This window comes from Brassica oleracea, chromosome C6 (genome assembly GCF_000695525.1).
Source record: "Brassica oleracea var. oleracea cultivar TO1000 chromosome C6, BOL, whole genome shotgun sequence".
In the NCBI taxonomy this organism is placed as follows: Eukaryota; Viridiplantae; Streptophyta; class Magnoliopsida; order Brassicales; family Brassicaceae; genus Brassica; species Brassica oleracea.
Window position 1 is genome coordinate 29,910,804 of NC_027753.1, and position 17,164 is coordinate 29,927,967.

General features: G+C 34.5%; 2 protein-coding genes and 1 pseudogene across 3 annotated transcripts; 1 reads left to right on the forward strand and 2 right to left on the reverse strand.

Annotated features, from left to right (window-relative positions):
* Positions 1 to 4,579: 4,579 nt before the first annotated feature.
* Positions 4,580 to 8,241, reverse strand: LOC106300815 (probable protein S-acyltransferase 22). Of its 2 annotated transcripts, none has more exons than XM_013737049.1 (10): positions 8,091 to 8,241; positions 7,785 to 7,830; positions 7,603 to 7,716; positions 6,992 to 7,351; positions 6,840 to 6,908; positions 6,677 to 6,748; positions 6,466 to 6,594; positions 6,301 to 6,381; positions 6,047 to 6,235; positions 4,580 to 5,606 (listed from the first exon to the last, which is right to left on the reverse strand). In XM_013737049.1, exons 2-10 carry the CDS (start codon positions 7,824 to 7,826, stop codon positions 4,899 to 4,901), a joined length of 1,764 nt encoding a protein of 587 aa, XP_013592503.1. In that variant the 5' UTR covers positions 7,827 to 7,830; positions 8,091 to 8,241; the 3' UTR covers positions 4,580 to 4,898. The 2 variants fall into 2 exon arrangements, with proteins under 2 accessions (XP_013592503.1, XP_013592502.1); XM_013737048.1 differs by having other exon boundaries at positions 7,785 to 7,982; positions 8,091 to 8,240.
* A 2,007-nt stretch (positions 8,242 to 10,248) lies between these two features.
* Positions 10,249 to 11,690, reverse strand: LOC106297966 (annotated as a pseudogene).
* On the forward strand, positions 11,233 to 16,743 carry LOC106297967. The gene is made up of 6 exons (XM_013734084.1): positions 11,233 to 11,278; positions 11,437 to 11,539; positions 11,640 to 11,715; positions 11,801 to 11,906; positions 13,986 to 14,829; positions 14,934 to 16,743. The coding sequence occupies exons 1-6, from the start codon at positions 11,233 to 11,235 to the stop codon at positions 16,741 to 16,743; spliced, it is 2,985 nt and encodes a 994-aa protein (XP_013589538.1).
* Positions 16,744 to 17,164: the final 421 nt, after the last annotated feature.

The window sequence follows — 17,164 nt, forward strand, 5'->3', positions numbered from 1 at the left end:
AATACACTTGAGTAAGCATAAAAATAAAACGTATGTTAATGCTTTGCTCTTCTAGGTTGATGACAATAAACATAAAAACAAGAAGCATTTGTAATAGATGGATGATATAATGATCATGCAAGCCTATTTCGTAGATTATTTGAGGAGGAAACTCCAGTTATATATAATGTATTAGCATGTGACAAAATAAATAAAAAGATAAATGTCCTAATATCCTTAAAAGTTATAAATTAATGGGTTTTAAGCCAAAATAAACATTAACAAAAAAATATAAAAATGCTGTTAATTTAAAATTTATTTTACGTAAACTTAAATAAATGTGGTAATAAATATAATCATTCAATAAAAAAATAAATATATTCAGATTAAACAAATTTTAAATCATTTTAATATGTTTGTTCATCAGGTGATATAATTTACAATAATAAAGTAACAAATTTTGAATAGTGAAAATTTCAAGATAAAGAATATATAATCTTAACTAATAATTTAGTTAACTTTTTATTAATCTTACTAATACCCTAAATAAAATTTCAATAAAACAAAAAATTATTTCAAGTAGTTTTAAATTTGCATTTATTTTTATAATTCTATAACCAGTTCCAATATATATCATATTGTTTATTTATAGAATAAATATAAAAATTAAACTAAATTAATATTATAGGAAAAAATCCGGACGTAGCCCGGAAAACCCCCTAATAACAGTAAATTTGTAATTTTAGTACATCTCAAACTCTCAGTTGAATATACCCCACTAATTAGAACTTATAGTATGAAATCCAATGTTACTAAAAATATAATTGTGAGTTTTAAATGTTTTATAATGATTTGAAGATGTTTTACCATAGCTTTTTATTTTAAAAAATAAAAATTTCAATCTCATAGTTTTAACTGAGATTCTAGAGTAATTTAACAAAAATCATTTAAATTCTATAATTTATCTAAAATCATGTAAAAGTTCATTAAAGTCAAATTACTTCTTTTTTTTGCTTAAAATATCAAAATAACTTCAAACCCCCATATTGAGTATACCCCCTGAAAGATTTATCATTTGAAAAATTCATATCCTTCTCTATTATCAAATAATGAAAAATTCTTAATCACTAGACAGTCTAGACTACACGAACTATTCTTAAATTTTACTTTCTGAGATTCATGAATACCAGTAAATACGAATGAAAAAATGGAGCCAACATAATAGATAGTTAGTTTCTATGGCCAGAGAAACAGAATCATTGCATGTCGTCTGTATATAAAATATCTCATCAACCTACATGATCCAATCCCATAATTGTCGACTTCACACTATGATCCAATAGTTCACATTTGACATTACTGTTTCCTAAAAACTCTGGTGCTACATTTATGCATCTAGCTAGGTTCACACTCAAACCTAGGTTCACACTCAAACCTATTAGTCCATTCTAGACTATCCTGTTTTTAAGTTTCAGGCTCTATGAAATATAAACGTTGATCTGCTGGGTTCATAGTGTTGGTTCGATGGGTCATTGGGCCAATATGCTGCAGATTATACTCTTTTTCACTTCTAGATCCGCCATGCTTAGGGCCGACACTAATTTCAAGTTTTTTTCTCATATGTTTTTCGTGTTGATTGAGAATAAATCTTCCTAGATGACCCCTCTATCAGGTAACTTTTTGGCTAGATACTGAACCAAATTATATACGAAAATTTTCGGATATTAAACCGTTACGAAGCGAAGATGGTCATGGTCCATTGGCCATGCCTTGTGACAAAGTTCACCTTGGCATCAGGGTTCAATCTCTCATCTGCTCCAAAATAAAGAGCTTCCCCTTCATGGGTTAATGGGCTAACGGACCAGTCCGTTGTGGCTCGAAGTTAACAGAAAAAAAAAAACCGTTATGAAAATTGAGAGGATACCTGAAACCAAAGGAAACATTAGTGGATTTTAAATAGGTCCAAAACTCTATCGAAAGATCCGGATCCGATAAAAAATGATCCAACTCGAATGTCCAAGCTTAGTCTACCTTGTACAAAAGATGATATCGGTCGGACTTTAACCTATGAATGAGCTGGTTGTACTATATAGCAACTCAATTATAAATCTATGAATACGAAACAGTGTAAGTATAGAAACAATGTAGTAATAGCAATAGCAATTTCATTAGTTTTTGCAAGAAGACTTTTAAAGGTGATAAATTGGGAAATCCAAGGAAAGGTGTTTGAGTCACTTAAGAGATTTCTAAAGGTACTCATTTATTTTCTAACTAAGTTAAAATCCGCGTCTTGCGTGGAATAAACATTATATATAAAAATTATGTTATATGTTATATAATTTTTCTACATATTATTAAATAATAAATATATATTAAATAATTAAAAAATCAGTAACTATTACATATATAATTAAATTGGTGCAAACATATAAATAAATTTTATTAATCCAAACAATTTTTTTTTTCTATTTGATATGACATACAATTAAATTTAAATGATATTAACATATATATATATATATAGTATATTTTAAATATTAATATCTATTAAAGGATGCTTTCAACTCATATTGTTTTTTATCAACTATATCTTTTGTCGCAAACTTTAAATTACTGATAATAAAATTTTCATTGTGGGATTAATAGTTTTAGTAATTTTTTATTTTATTTTTAAATTAAGTTGTCAATATTTATTCCAAGCTTTTATAAAAAAAACAATTTCAAAGTAAATTTCGAAATTAAAATATTTATGTATTTTTATATAGTATATAGTTTAATTTAAAATGATATATATATATATATATGTGTGTGTGTTTTAATCTTAATACTTATTAAATGGACTTTCTATATATATGATTTTATAATCATTTGTATCTTGTCATAACAAAAATTTTAAACCATGGATCACAAAATTTAAATGTAAAACTTTTAACAGTTTTGTAATTTATAATCGTTTTTAAAAATTCAAAATATAGAATATACATAAAATCTAAATTTTTATTATATGGTTAATGTGGTTATTTAATTTATTTTAATCGTTTAAAATTAAACAAATATGATAGAAAATACACTAATTTTTATTATTAAAATCCTTAATTTTTTATATACACTTTAGCCAGATCAGAAAATTTGTAATTTTTATTTAAATATTAATAATGAATTTATGGTTAATTTAAAAATAAATTATTATATATTTAGATGGACCAATTTATTTTTCTAAGAATTCTAAAAATTATTCTAGTGATGACACGTTGCTACAAAAAATATTGTAATGATTCTCAATTAATACAATAAGGGATGGGAGTCAAACACCTTTGCTTCCACCAGCTTTGTAGTATTCTTAATTAGAAGTTTGACACCATCGCAACCGTTCAAGCTTTTAAGTCTTCCAAAAAAAAAATTTATTTAGCTCAGAGATCCTTGAAATCTTCGAGTATTTTAAAGAAGGAGCATTCATCACATAATGATAATAAAAATTTCTACTATAATTTGATCGACTCCCTAACACGGCTGTGTGGAACTGTGGATATTTATGCACCTTTAGGTTTTCAAGATTAGGAGAGCGAGATAGAAGGTTAACAACTGATTCATGCAAAACCCCTCCCAATCATGTTTGTTTCAGTATCCATTGCATTACATTTGTCCAAACTAATTTTGAGATCGAAACACTGTAGAACTAGAGCATTATGTGAAAGCAAATACCAGCAAACATCCTTTGAGAATGTCCTGAGTTCATAAAAAATTTCATGAGTTTGGCTATAGAGAGAATAGATGGTCACTTGGAGATAGGGCTGGGCAAAAAACCCGGATCCGAAAAATCGAACCGAACCCGATCCGAAAAAGTAATACCAAATCCGAACCGAAATTGATTAAATATCCGAATGGATCTAAAATTTTGGTATTTAAAGAACCGAAACCGAATCCGATCTGAACCGAAATATTTCGGGTACCCGAATGTATCCGAAATAGATTTATAAACATATATATTAATTATTTATTAGATTTAATGTATATTAAAAAATATCCAAAATATATTTGATACTTTAACTTATCCAAAATACTTGAAAATATATACAAATAATCAAAAGTAAATGTCTTAAATAGTTAAAGTATACTCAAAATACCAAAAATACTTAAAATATTTATTTATTCTCTATCCAAATATTCAAATCAAACCAATTTATATGTTAAGTTTACGTATTTTGACATGTGTTATTCAAATTTATATGTAATATATTATTTTGTTTATAGATTTTGAGTATTTTAAAATATATAATGAATTTTAAAATTTTAAAAATAATTTAAATGGGTTATCCGAACCCGAACAGAACCCGCAAAGATCCTAATCGAACCCGAACCGAAATTTAGAAATATCCAAATGAGACTGAAATTTTTAACCCCGAAAATCCAAAACCCGAATAGATCCGAACCGAACCCGAATGAGTACCCGAACGCCCATCACTAGTTAGAGATGTTAGGGAGCGTTCAGGAGGAAAAGGTTGCGTTAGTTTTTTTTTTTGATTTCATATTCTCCATCGCTAATTCTTGTTGTCCCGCTATAAAGTTTATTTTTGAGCTTAAATTAACGGAGAACAAAATATGAATTGTGCAACTTGACATTTTTTTTCACACAAAAAAAACAAAGAATTTTTCTAACATAACATGAAAAGAAAGTTCTGGTCAATCCCTAAAAGATCATATGTTCAAACTGCTCTCATTGCCTTAAAAATAGCAAATCTCAAGAATCCACAGAAGCCTTGTTCTTGTCTTTCTCCTAAGAGCTCCTTGTGAACACTGTAAGATCCCCCATATATCATTTGTATGAGGATGTTGTTTTCTCTTTGATCAATCCATTTGAATGTGACCAGCCACCTCAAGCATTTTCAACTCTTAAAAGCCAAAACTAGGGTGATTACTTCTCATCTTGATTTGTGGATGTTTCTAGAAGGAACCTGATCACTGTCTTCACCACCAGATGCATCATAGCCATCACTTGTAGACCTTGACAGTGTCATCATCATCATGGATTGCTGTTGTTTTTGTTGTTCTATCTGTTGATTACTCATCAGACCAACAGCTGAAGAAAACCCATCGAGTTGCATTGAATTCTCTGCTTCAGACGAAACTCTAAAAGGGTGAATGTCATGTGAGTCTTCTAAGCTGCTCTCTGGTGAAGATGCAACCATAACACCACCACCTGACCCTGACATCTCTCGGCTTGTCTGAAACGCGCTTCTTGCTTCAAGCTGAAGAGGTGCTAGCCCTGAGCTAGCTGCTCTACTCTGAACATTCATTAGTGGTTCTGCTGGTAACCGTATGCGCTTAGATTGCCTTCTCTGCAGCTTCCCGTTACTATTAACAGCTTCAAATTTTGCAGGGAACATTCTACGGCCACTGCTGCTTGCTTCTAACCCAACAAAAGGGTTTTCACGTCTAGCCAAAGGCTGGATGATCTTGGATTTCTTCCTCGCTTCTGCTGCTGCCTTTGAGACTTCTTCTGCATTGAGACGCGCTAGAGTCCATGGACTTATCTTCACAGGTTGTTTCTTCTTGACGTGTTCCTCAGCTACTACTGTCTTCTTCCCATATGAACTTACAGACGCATTCTCTGGAGGAACTACATCAAACTGCATACAGAAACCACACACATAAACACAATAGAGCAAATGATATTTTATATAGGCCTGCGGTTTTTAACCAAACCTAACAAAATTTTGGTTAGTTCAGTAATGAGTTCGGTTTTAATTGAGCAGGTTTATAAAGAAACTTCGATTTTCTGTTCGGTAATCGGTTAGTTTAGTTTTTCAAAAAAAAATTTAACCAAACTAACCGAATTAACCAAACAAATCAAAATTACCCGAATTTAACCAATTTTTTAACCAAAACCAAAAAAATTGTTTTCTTTCGGTAAAATTTTGAAAAACCGAACTACTTGAATACCAAACCGAACTTTTTCCGGTTCAACTAAGTGAGATTTTGGTCGAACCGAACTACATGAACCCGCAGGCCTAATATTATACAAGGTACAAGAAAATCTGGTGAACAGTGAGGTGAAGAAGCAAGATACCTGATCCTCAACAAACAGACGCGGTGGAGTGCACCAAGCTCCACGGTGAAATGCGTTGAAGGAACTTGCACTGCTTAGTCCAGTGAATGAGCTGATCATTGACATTTGAGGGCTTTGCTGACCTCCACCACCTTCAAGCTCTTGCTCTTGTTCCCTAAGTGCAACTATGTAGTCGTATGTACTTATCCCCTGTTTGAGAAAATTGGTTAGTAAGATAATAGTTCTTGGCATGTCCCTTAACATTGGAAAGCAACCTTTTTAACGAGAAGAATGTGGAAGAAGAAGAGCTGAGCAAGCGGTAGCGTTGCCAGCATTGCTAATAGAGTGCAAACTCCCTGCAAGAGACAAGAAAGAAACCTTCACATCGTGCATTCAGGAGATAACAGTGAAGAGATCAGTTGTATAAGAAGATAACTTACAATAACTATAACAAATGGAACTAGCGAAAAGCTGCTTCCCAACTTGAAGGCAATGTCTACATTAAACTGGTTCCTTCGGAGTAGACATAACACCAGCACATAAATTCCAGTTGACCATTGCATTATGAGCTGCAAGATCAAGCCCACAAAGGAAGAACAATTCAGAGCATCTTACGGCAGAGAAAGAAACAGAGAGATGGATGCTACCTACCAAAAAGATAGCTGATACCATAAGGCTGAAGAACTTTCTGTAATTCCGCTTGCCAATGCAGTTGTTTATCCACTACACAACACAATTCCATAAGCAAAAGAAGATAAAAAAAATTAAAATGGAATGAAGGGGTTGAAACAAATCAGGCAAATCCTTTTAATACCCTGCAGTGATGATCAAAACTGTCCACACATTTGTCACAAACTCTGCAATGCTTGCTGTATTTGAAGACCTGCAAAAGTAAATACATATTAGTCCATACCAATCAGAAGAGATGGTAATCAACAAGTTTGTGAATTCAAATGTTTACCGCACCTCAACTTCACACAGAGTGCAATAAAACATCCCATCCTCACTCGTCTGCTGCTCAGAAGATTCGCCTCTTCCACTGCAACAACCACAGAGCAGTGCACAAGGAGAGCAGAGCAGACGCAGGATAGACGATTTTTGTGATGACTCCAGTTTCTTGCTAGTTCTATTTTCTTGATCCTGGACACATGTGCTGTCATGAGACTTGGCACCACCTGGAGTTGATCCACATCCATCTTTTGTATCTTTTGATTGAGTAAATTTCTCGTTTTCAGGAACTTTCAGGTACTTCTTTGACCGGAAAACTCCACGGTCTGCAGGATCTGATGCAGCACACCATATATACAGTCCAACCACACATGTAATCTGTAAAGAAAATGCCACTAAGTTCTTGATAAGTGAGGCTTCTAAACTCTTGATAGGACCAGATCAGGAACTAACTAGACATGTTAGATTGTGGAACCAATGGAACTAGAAAAACAACATATAAACGGCCAACAAGTACACAATTTTGATATACTAAATCTTCAATGTTTATTGATCCATAAAGCAGAAAAAAAAAAAGAATCTTAAAGCAAATTTGATATTAGAGAGCAAAGCAAACAACTTTAGCTTACCAGAGGAGAGTATATACCCATGGCAATGTACTGATGAAGCTTGCTCCCAACAAAAGGAGCAAAGAAGACGTAGAAAGCAAACCCAAGAGCCAAGAACACAGCAACAGCCACCACCTACCCATAAAGTTCCAAACTTTCACCTCAAAATCAAAATCCTTCAAATAAATTTTAGCCAGAGTTACCTGAAGAGGATGGTAAGGAAGTTGCCACCCATGTTTCCTCATTTTCCTGCAAAATCCAGATGTAGATCGAAGGAAGTGACTCAAGTCAAATAAACATAAAAACTTTCCCTTTTCACATTCTTCTTCTCCAAAATTCTAACATTTTTCTTCCTTCACGGACTTTCCCTTTCTTTCTCTCTCTAGGAAGACATTTGACCACTGAGTGCAAAGTAAATAAACCAAAATATCAAATAGAAACAAACAGAAAAAAAAAAGAAAAGTATAAAGACTCTTCGTTTGTGGTAATTATGATGCTCTACTATGTACCTTGTGTGCAAAGCTTTGAGCTATGGTGAACCCACCATGGAAGGGAGAGGGGAAAAGAGTTATGATTGAAAAGCAGTAAACCTTTTCTCAAAGGCCAAATCATGTGTCACAGTCCTGTTGCTGGCAAATACAGTAACACTTGTGTTTTCTTTCTTCTTTTGTTTATTTGTCATAACTCTTCCCCTCTCTATTTTTTTTACCCTTCTTTTTTACTTTTTGTGCCCTCTGATTTTTCTTACATTTATATTCTCACCCCCGATACTTTCTTCGGCTTCTGTAGTCATGAAATGAGCATAATTAGATATTTTTCCAGATGTAATTGTGATTAGGTAGTCTAATGTATGACATAAACATAGCTCGGACCAACCATGGGAACTGTATCAGCAACGGTTTCGACTGAGAGAGCCACTGGGCGTGGCAAAGGATATGGTTTTGTTAGGTTTTCAGATCTTGGCCAGATGCTGCTTGCTGTGGAGCGTATGAACGGTGTTGAGTGTGTCAGATATGCCTATGAGAATTGCTCCTACACGTGGAAACTAAAACTCTCTCTTCTTCTTAATACTTTGGAGTCTCTTTTGTTTCTGTAACTTTTTGTTTCTAGCCTAGAAACCTTTCCTTCTTAGTACTTTGGATTGATGATCAAAGAGAGTGTGATCTTGTTTTTGTAACTTTGAATAATGAAGAAGAGTTTTTTGAAGTTTTTAAATACACCTTAATATGGAAAAATGATAAATTTTGAGATATAAATAAGTAGAAACAGTGAAGAAGAAAGATGCCAAGTAGATTTTTCTCTACACAATCATCAGAACCGTCAAACAGCTTTTTTGAACTTTCAAGTGAGACTTACCCAAAGAGTGCAATTAAAAAGAAGAATCCAGAACTTGATGCAGATAAATATTTTGAATATTTCCAAATATCTCATTATTTATTTTATTAATTATATTAATTTAGATAGTTATCTTTATTGTTTTAGGGTTTTATGGTTTTATTAGACTTTTTCTTGGGTTCACCCCCTAGAGTGAACCTTTAGGTTCACCGACCAATAGAAAGTTGTCATTTTAAATCTAGTATCTTTTAATTAAGGAAACAAAATAACTTGCCAAATTATATTATGCTTTTAAAATAAAAAATAAAAAATTAAATAAATAAAAATAACAATAGTTCTAAAAAAAGATTATTTAAAAAAAAATATTTATTTTTAAGATTTAGAGTTTAGTGTTTAAGATTTATAATTTAGAATTTATCCAAATGTTTAGTGTCCAAGGGTTTAGGGTTTAGGATTAGAGTTTAGGGTTTAGTGTTTTGTTGACAACATGTTTAGTGTTTTTCCAAGGGTTTAGGGGTTTACCCAAGGATTTAGGGTTTACCTAAGGATTTAGGGTTTAGGATTTGAGTTTAGGGTTTAGTATTAGAGTTTAGGGTTTAGTGTTTTGTTTACAACATTTTTTTTTTTTGAATTCGTTTTTATATATTATTTTTATTTATTTTTAAATTTTATTTTGAAAAAATAATATAATTTGCAAGTTATTTGGTTTCTTTAATTAAAAGATACTAGATTTAAAATGACAATTTTCTATTAGTTGGTGTTAGGTTCACCCTAGGGAGTGAACCCAAGAATAACTCGTTTTATTATATACAGCCGTCTAAACTTAAGTTTGTATTCACTTAATTGATTATTAATAAAAGTTAAGAGATTTCTCTTTTGTTATTTTTTTCGGTAGATCATAGATGATCTCAACGAATTTAAAAAGACATTGATTCTTAGGTATTCTTAGACTAAATAAGATTCTTTGTGTTATTCTAGTTTTCCGGTTATTCTCAGAATCAACGAATCTGTAGTTCTATCCTACAAAGCTTCCGTTACATCAAGAACCCATGACCAAAATGAAATTTGGATATATATCTTTAAACACTTGGCCCTTAGAAATCTTCTATACTGGTTTGAGCATTACTGAGAAAGATCTCAAGACAACAAGATTGTTCCGGCATTACAAATTCAGAGCTGAGTCAATGTCGCGAGGAAGAAGAACATTTGCCAAAGACATAGTTAAGACTTTGAGGAGAGAGTCGTTGCATATATACATAATGGGAGTGTCAGGGAACCGTCTCCAGACTAAAACTTCAAGAACAGCTAGCAAACAACTAAACAAGACACTATTTAAGAAACACCGTCTCTTCTTATTACTACTCTGGAACATAAAAAGTCGAACCTGACATCCACAGAACCATCAAGCGTATCTTTGTACTCCACATTGGTTATGGATCCAGCCTCGTCCACGTCTTGGTACTCTGCTTTCACCCTCCTAACAGGCACCGTGACGAGTAAATAGTCCCAAGGTCACCATCAGTAGCTACATTAATCTGAACCTTCTCCTCCGACTCTATCTCCACAAAATCCGACAGCGCGTGAACAATGTTGTCCACAATCTTCCTTTTAGCTTCGTCGCTGACCGCACACCTGTCCGAGAACAGAATCATCTTGAGCCGCTGCTTCGCGATTCTCGCGTTGGAGCTTCTTCTCGACGCGTGAGAGATGGGAATATGATCTTCCACGCTATATTTAACCGGTCGAAGAAACTCATGTTGATGGTGTTCAAGAGGAAGCTCTCTCTACTTCCTGGTCAGCAGGGCTCGGTGATAGCTCGTAGTCTCCGGTAGTGGTGGTGTTCCTTGCCGAAACCTTGGCTTGACCGAGTCTGTTTTGGCCGCTGATGGATACTCCATGAGGACATTTATAGGTTTCTAAAGTAGGCCATTGCTTACGAAGAAGCCCGTGAAATCAACCTGCAAATAAAATATCAGACTAGATGATGGCATTCATGTAACTAAAGAAGACCGGTCTAACTCTCAGTAACTGAAGGTAGCAGAGCCATGAACCTCCAAGATATACGAAACGCCGTCGTTTCAGCTGCAAATTGAACGACGTCGTTTCAGCTGCAAATTGAACGACGTCATTTTAGCTGTTAATTAAAAGTAGTCGTTTCCATCGTTTCTTTGAAGATCAAACGTAGTGGTGTGCTGAAGTGGAAACGCAGTCGTTTTCTTGAAGATCAAACGCAGCGGTGTGGCTGAAGTGGAAACGCAGTCGTTTCTTTGCAAGCTAAACACCGTTTTTTTGTTCAAGATATAACGTTGTCGTTTGATGAAGTGGAGAAGCCAGCTCGAGCCCTTTTCTGAAACCCCACCAGGTGACTTCTTCTTCCACTCTTTGCATGCTTGTTGTTAATTACTTCTATAGAACCGTATCTGTTTTGTCTTTAGCTTTATGTTGTGACTGAAGAAGTTGTGGTCTGAAACAGACCTAAGAGAAATAGTTTTCTTTATTGGTTTATGAATCTGGATGCAGGAGAATTCGAGAAGGATGGTTTATCAATCAATCAGACGGTTCTTGTAAGAACAGCCATGAACAATATAAGTGTGATCAAGAAAGGAGCCGAAGTGATCATTGCGTGAACTATGATGAGATTGTTGGTGATTTCAGATGATACGATAGAGCTCTTGATGAAGAAGGTGGTGTTGAGTCTGTTGACACTCCTTGTCCTCCTTTAGACAAGGTGGTGTTGAGTCTGTTGACACTCCGGCTTTAGACCGATGTCTCATGACAAGGTATAGTTCTACAATGCAAGTAATTATATCTTTCTTGAACACCAAGAAAGTAGCAAAGTAATCAACTTAAAACCCTAAACTTGCTTTTCTCTCCAAATTTTCAGATCGAGCCATCTAAGGCCACACCATCAAGACCACAACATGCGACCTCAGCCTCGGTTACGAACAGAAGTGTCACCAGAGTTGGTTACAAACACGGTTTTGAAGAAGGTAAAGTTGGTAATAGGCAACAGAGTGTGTTATTCCTTTTTTCTTGGGAAACAGAGTGTTGCTAAAGGCTTATTATGGAGGTTGAAACAAAACAGAAGACTGGCCCAGCTTGAAGGATAGCTAATTAGACAGGTTGTGGTTTCAATCATAATCCTCTGCTTTTGTTTATTTTTCTCTTATGCTGAAACTTGTAGCTCTGCTAAGTATTTTTAACCAATAAGAAACTCTGAATAGTTTACTCAATAAAAACATGCCTAACTTTATTACTTCAAAAAAAAAATTATAATCAAACTCGTTAAATTTTAAAAATAACTAAAGAGTTATAAGAATTTTAGGAAGGAGTTTCAGTGATTTAGTAGTAACTTTACTTAACTTCTAAAATAAAGTTTCAACTAAAGAAAATAAATGACCCTGGCGACATTTCCAGGGCTGACCAAACGTGAAAAAACCTAGAGCAAATTATGTTTCTTTCCCCACAAGTTAAAAGCAGGTTGGCTGTCACATATGTGTGAGATTTTGAGGCCAGAGTGTTCATCAGCTAGAAAACCAGGAGGTCCAGGACAATGATTCTTCAATCATTAGTCCGTGAGATGACAGTTCAAAATCTGCAAGATTCAGATGACGTCTATGTTGATCTAGTTACAGTAACTGCACTGAGGACAAAGCTTGAAACCGGTTACATCTGTTAAGGCCAATCATTTCATTTCCATTGATTGGTTATGGAATAATGGTTCTGATTGGAACTATAAACCAGCTCATTGACCATTGTCTGTAATTCCTCCTAGCTGTATTGATTTTCCTGCACGCAAACATTTTCATACAGTTTATTTGGTAAATCTCTCATTTGTTTATAATATTCTTTAGTCAAAATAATTTTTTATATAAATATAACTATATAATAATCAAAGATTCAAAATAAGATAATTCATTTATCTGGTGTGTCTCTCATTTGTTTCACTTTATTTTAACAAATTAAAATTAAAATAGAAGAATAGATCTTTTAATATGTTTCAACTTGGTCAAATTTTGTTTTATAAAATTTAATACTTAATGAGTTAATGTGTTAAAGTCGTTTATATCTGAGTAAAATGCTGTATGAATGATGAAATAACCCATAAAAATCTACAATAAAAAATATCAACTGTAACTCATTTCACTATAATATAAATTAATATAAATATTAGCTAATTTTAAATATTTTATTTTTTATCAAGTAAATATATATTTATTTAATTTTAATATCTAAAGTTTTAAAATTATTTTATAAATGATAATAAATTATCATTGATTTAATATTTTATAATATTTTTTATAAGTTAAAGTATATTGTAAATATAGTAATATATATTTTTATTTTGTGTGTACAGACATTTTAATTTAATTTATTATTTACAAATTAATTAATAGAATAGGTCATTTAATGATATTGATTATTTAATTTAATGTTTAATAATACTATAATGTTATATTTAATATTATAAATTTTTCTATTATATGTGTCGAAATTAAATGAATATTAATGTATAATAGTTATTTAATAATAATTACAATAATATTTAGTTACTTAGATATTTATAAAATCGAGTACTCACTCCGTTTCATTATAAGTGTTACTTAAACATTTTCCCACATATTAAGAAAATGATTGAAATATATTTATGTTTTCATTAATTATATCTAACAGACCAATAATATTTGAGATAAATAAATTTATTTATTAAATCAATGCATTTTACAATTAATATTCAGCTGAAAGTAAGCAAAAATTGCATTGAAAATCTAAAACGACACTTTTTATGTAACAAAAAAAACCTAAAGTGACACTTTTTAAAAAACAAATGGAGTATTTTTTAAAAAACTGTATATTTATATTTTTTATAGTAAAATTTTATTAGATTGCCATCTAAGTAAAATATGTATATATATATACATATATATCTTTTTAGTTATTTTATTTCAGAAATATGCAAATATTTAGTTGAATCAATTGAATAGTTAAGTTGTTAAATGGCATATTAAGATGCATTTTTTACAACAGGACATATTAATATAAATATCTAAATTTGGTAATATCACAAGTTGATAGTGCCACCCCAGATTCTGAGATTCGAGCTGCTCTTTTCTCCATCCATCCTGACAAGGCTCCAAGGCAACATGGTTTCACTGCGAGTTTCTTTCAGACCAACTGGGATGTCATGGGACCTGCTATGATAAAGGAGATACAAGAATTCTTCAGAACGGGATCAATGCCTCACTCTATCAACTCTACACATATCAGGTTGATCCCAAAGATTACGAGTCCTAAAGTAGTTTCAGACTACAGACCCATTGCTTTGTGCAATGTTTACTATAAGGTAATCTCAAAACTCCTATCACTGAGGCTAAAACCGGTCCTACACTGTGCTATTTCTGAGAACCAGTCAGCTTTCATACCTGGACGAGCCATCTCTGATAACGTGCTAATCACGCACGAATTCCTTCACTATCTTAAGACGACCAAGTCCAAAAAACGTTCCTCCATGGCTATAAAGTCTCACATGAGCAATGCATATGATAGATTAGAATGGAGTTTCATCGAATGTGTTCTATCTACATTGGGTTTTCACGAGGATTTTACTACCTGGATAATGAAGTGTGTCTCCTCTGTCTCTTACTCCTTCCTGATCAATGATGCTGTCCTAGGCAGAGTGATACCACAGCGCGGAATTAGACAAGGGGACCCCCTCTCCCCCTATCTCTTTATCCTGTGTAGTGAAGTTTTATCAGGCCTCTGCTCTAAAGCACAACAAGATGGAACTCTCCCTGGAATCAAAATTGCAAAAAACAGTCCCAGTGTAAATCACTTACTGTTCGCTGATGATACCATGTTTTTCATCCCCACCTATAGACGTAGCTGCGCGAAACTGAAACATATTCTAACCATGTATGAATCTGCTTCGGGACAGAGGATCAATACCGACAAGTCTTCCATCTCCTTTGCTAAAAAGACCACATCTTTAGTGAGAAATGAAGTCAAATACATACTAGGAATCACAAAGGAGGGGGTGTGGGAAAGTACCTTGGCCTCCCAGAACACTTCGGGAGGAAAAAGAGAGACCTCTTTGCATCTATTATTGATAGGATTGTGGTGAAGGCAGTAAGCTGGTCTACTAGATTCCTTTCCTCTGCTGGTAAAATGGTCATGCTTAAAGCTGTCCTCACTGCTGTTCCTAGCTTTGCAATGACTTGCTTTCTGTTACCGGTTGGCTTGTGTAAGATGATACAATCGGCTCTAACACGTTTCTGGTGGGACTCAAACACCGGAAAAAAGAAGATGTGTTGGTTATCATGGGATAAGCTTACAAAACCAAAAAGTTTGGGGGGTTTGAGTTTTAAGGATATTCAAACCTTTAATATTGCTCTGCTGGCAAAGCTTCCATGGCGCATGCTCACTAATCCAAAATGTCTCCTATCTAGAGTCATGCTCGGGAAATACTGCCACAAAGCTCCACTGCTCAAAGTACAATTGGTGAAAGGCGCTTCCCATGGATGGACTGGTATCCTCGCTGGTAGAGACTTACTAGCCTCCCACATTGGAAGAGCAGTGGGAGAAGGGACAGAGATCAAGGTATGGACGGATGCTTGGATATCAACTACGTCTCGCATTATACCGTATGGGCCACTCAAGGAAGGTACAAATGATCTCTATGTCTCTGATCTTATTAATCGAGGTACCTGTGAATGGAATATAGAGATGATCAGTAGGATAATGCCTGATTTTGTTGAGGAAATATTGACTATCAAACCGAGCAAAACAGAAGCAAGAGATTCCTACATTTGGTACACAGCGAAGTCTGGCATAGACTCCGCAAAGTCAGGGTATGCTGCGGCCATTGCTGATAAAGAACTCTTGGACAGTAGCGCTCCGCTTGACTCCTTTGATTGGCATCGATCGGTGTGGTCTATTTCCTCTACGCCAAAGCTACAGATCTTCATTTGGAAAGCGATTCAAGGAGCTCTTCCAACGGGTGGGAATCTACAGAAGAGGGAGATGTTACAGAATACTAACTGCGTTCACAGCGGTCAGACTGAGACTACTGAACACCTATTACTACATTGCCCCTACGCGGCCCAGGTATGGAGCCTAATTCCCCTGTCTGGGAGTTTTGATCCGGGGCTCTGCTTATCAGTTAGTGAAGTTGCTCAGACATCAAAGACATGGACCTGCTTGCCGCCGAGTGGGATAAGCAGCGACATCTTCTCTTGGGTGTGTTGGAATCTATGGACCACTCGGAACAAACTTTTGTTTGAGTCAAGACCAACCTCTGCACAAGCCACGGCCACAAAATCCCTTGTGAATGCTCGTGAATGGCTACAGGCTCAGGACCCCACCAAATCTCCACAGAACAATACTCAGATCCAAGCAAGACCGCCATCGATCCCTGTCGGGACAGTAACTTGTAACACCGACGACGCTTGGAAAAAGGAATCTCTCACCGTCGGTCTGGCCTGGATCTTCGACTCGGCTTCATCACTCACCCGATCAGATGGTTGTCAATACCAAACTTGGGTCTCATCAGCGCTTATGGCTGAAGGGTTGGCTATTCGGGAGGCTCTCTCTCACGCTCAACACCTCGGCATCACCAAAATCTGGATCCGTTCAGACTCTCTTTCGCTCATCAGAGCCATAAACTCGGTTAACAAGCCGGAGAATCTCTACGGAATTCTCTCGGACATCGAGTCTCCATCATCGTCTTTCGTTTTTTGTTGCTTCTCCTTTGTTTCTCGTGACCTTAATGGGCAGACAGACAATTTGGCAAAAGTCTACCTCTACAATGTGTTCTCCTCCTGGGCCTGAGGCCTTTTAATGAATGTTTTAAGTTCATCAAAAAAAAAGGTAATATCACAAAGTAGGTTAATCTTACTTCGAGATTGTATTTTGAGGGCTGGAAGTATGGGTTTTTGTTGCCTTTATTCAGGGCATGTATACAATATGAGTATATGTAAAAAGCAAATAAAGTAAACCAGATGACTAAACCAAACGATAACCAAAAGTTATAAACCAACACTGAATCATAAATGTATTTACTGTACTTTAATTGGAAGACATGAATCACGCGTCGAACATGCACCTACCCGGCCAGAAGGGTTTTAGAGAGGAAACCAAGAGACAAACAAAGAGATGTGATACAGTTGCAAAAAGAAAAGACAAACATGATGTGATTTTTTTTTTGGGTTGGTAGGGTTTGAGGTGGTTCGATCTTCCTCTTCTTCTTCTT

Excerpts from the sequence above, each read along its gene's own strand:
- LOC106300815 (XM_013737049.1), bottom strand. The coding sequence starts at position 7,826 with ATGAGGAAACATGGGTGGCAACTTCCTTACCATCCTCTTCAG. Across the intron at positions 7,352-7,602 it reads TGGGTATATACTCTCCTCTG|ATTACATGTGTGGTTGGACT; the intron begins GTAAGCTAAAGT and ends TTTTCTTTACAG. Across the intron at positions 6,236-6,300 it reads ACATTCTTCTCGTTAAAAAG|GGGATAAGTACATACGACTA; the intron begins GTTGCTTTCCAA and ends TTTCTCAAACAG.
- LOC106297967 (XM_013734084.1), top strand. The coding sequence starts at position 11,233 with ATGAAGTGGAGAAGCCAGCTCGAGCCCTTTTCTGAAACCCCACCAG. Across the intron at positions 11,279-11,436 it reads CTTTTCTGAAACCCCACCAG|GAGAATTCGAGAAGGATGGT; the intron begins GTGACTTCTTCT and ends ATCTGGATGCAG. Across the intron at positions 11,540-11,639 it reads GGAGCCGAAGTGATCATTGC|ACAAGGTGGTGTTGAGTCTG; the intron begins GTGAACTATGAT and ends GTCCTCCTTTAG.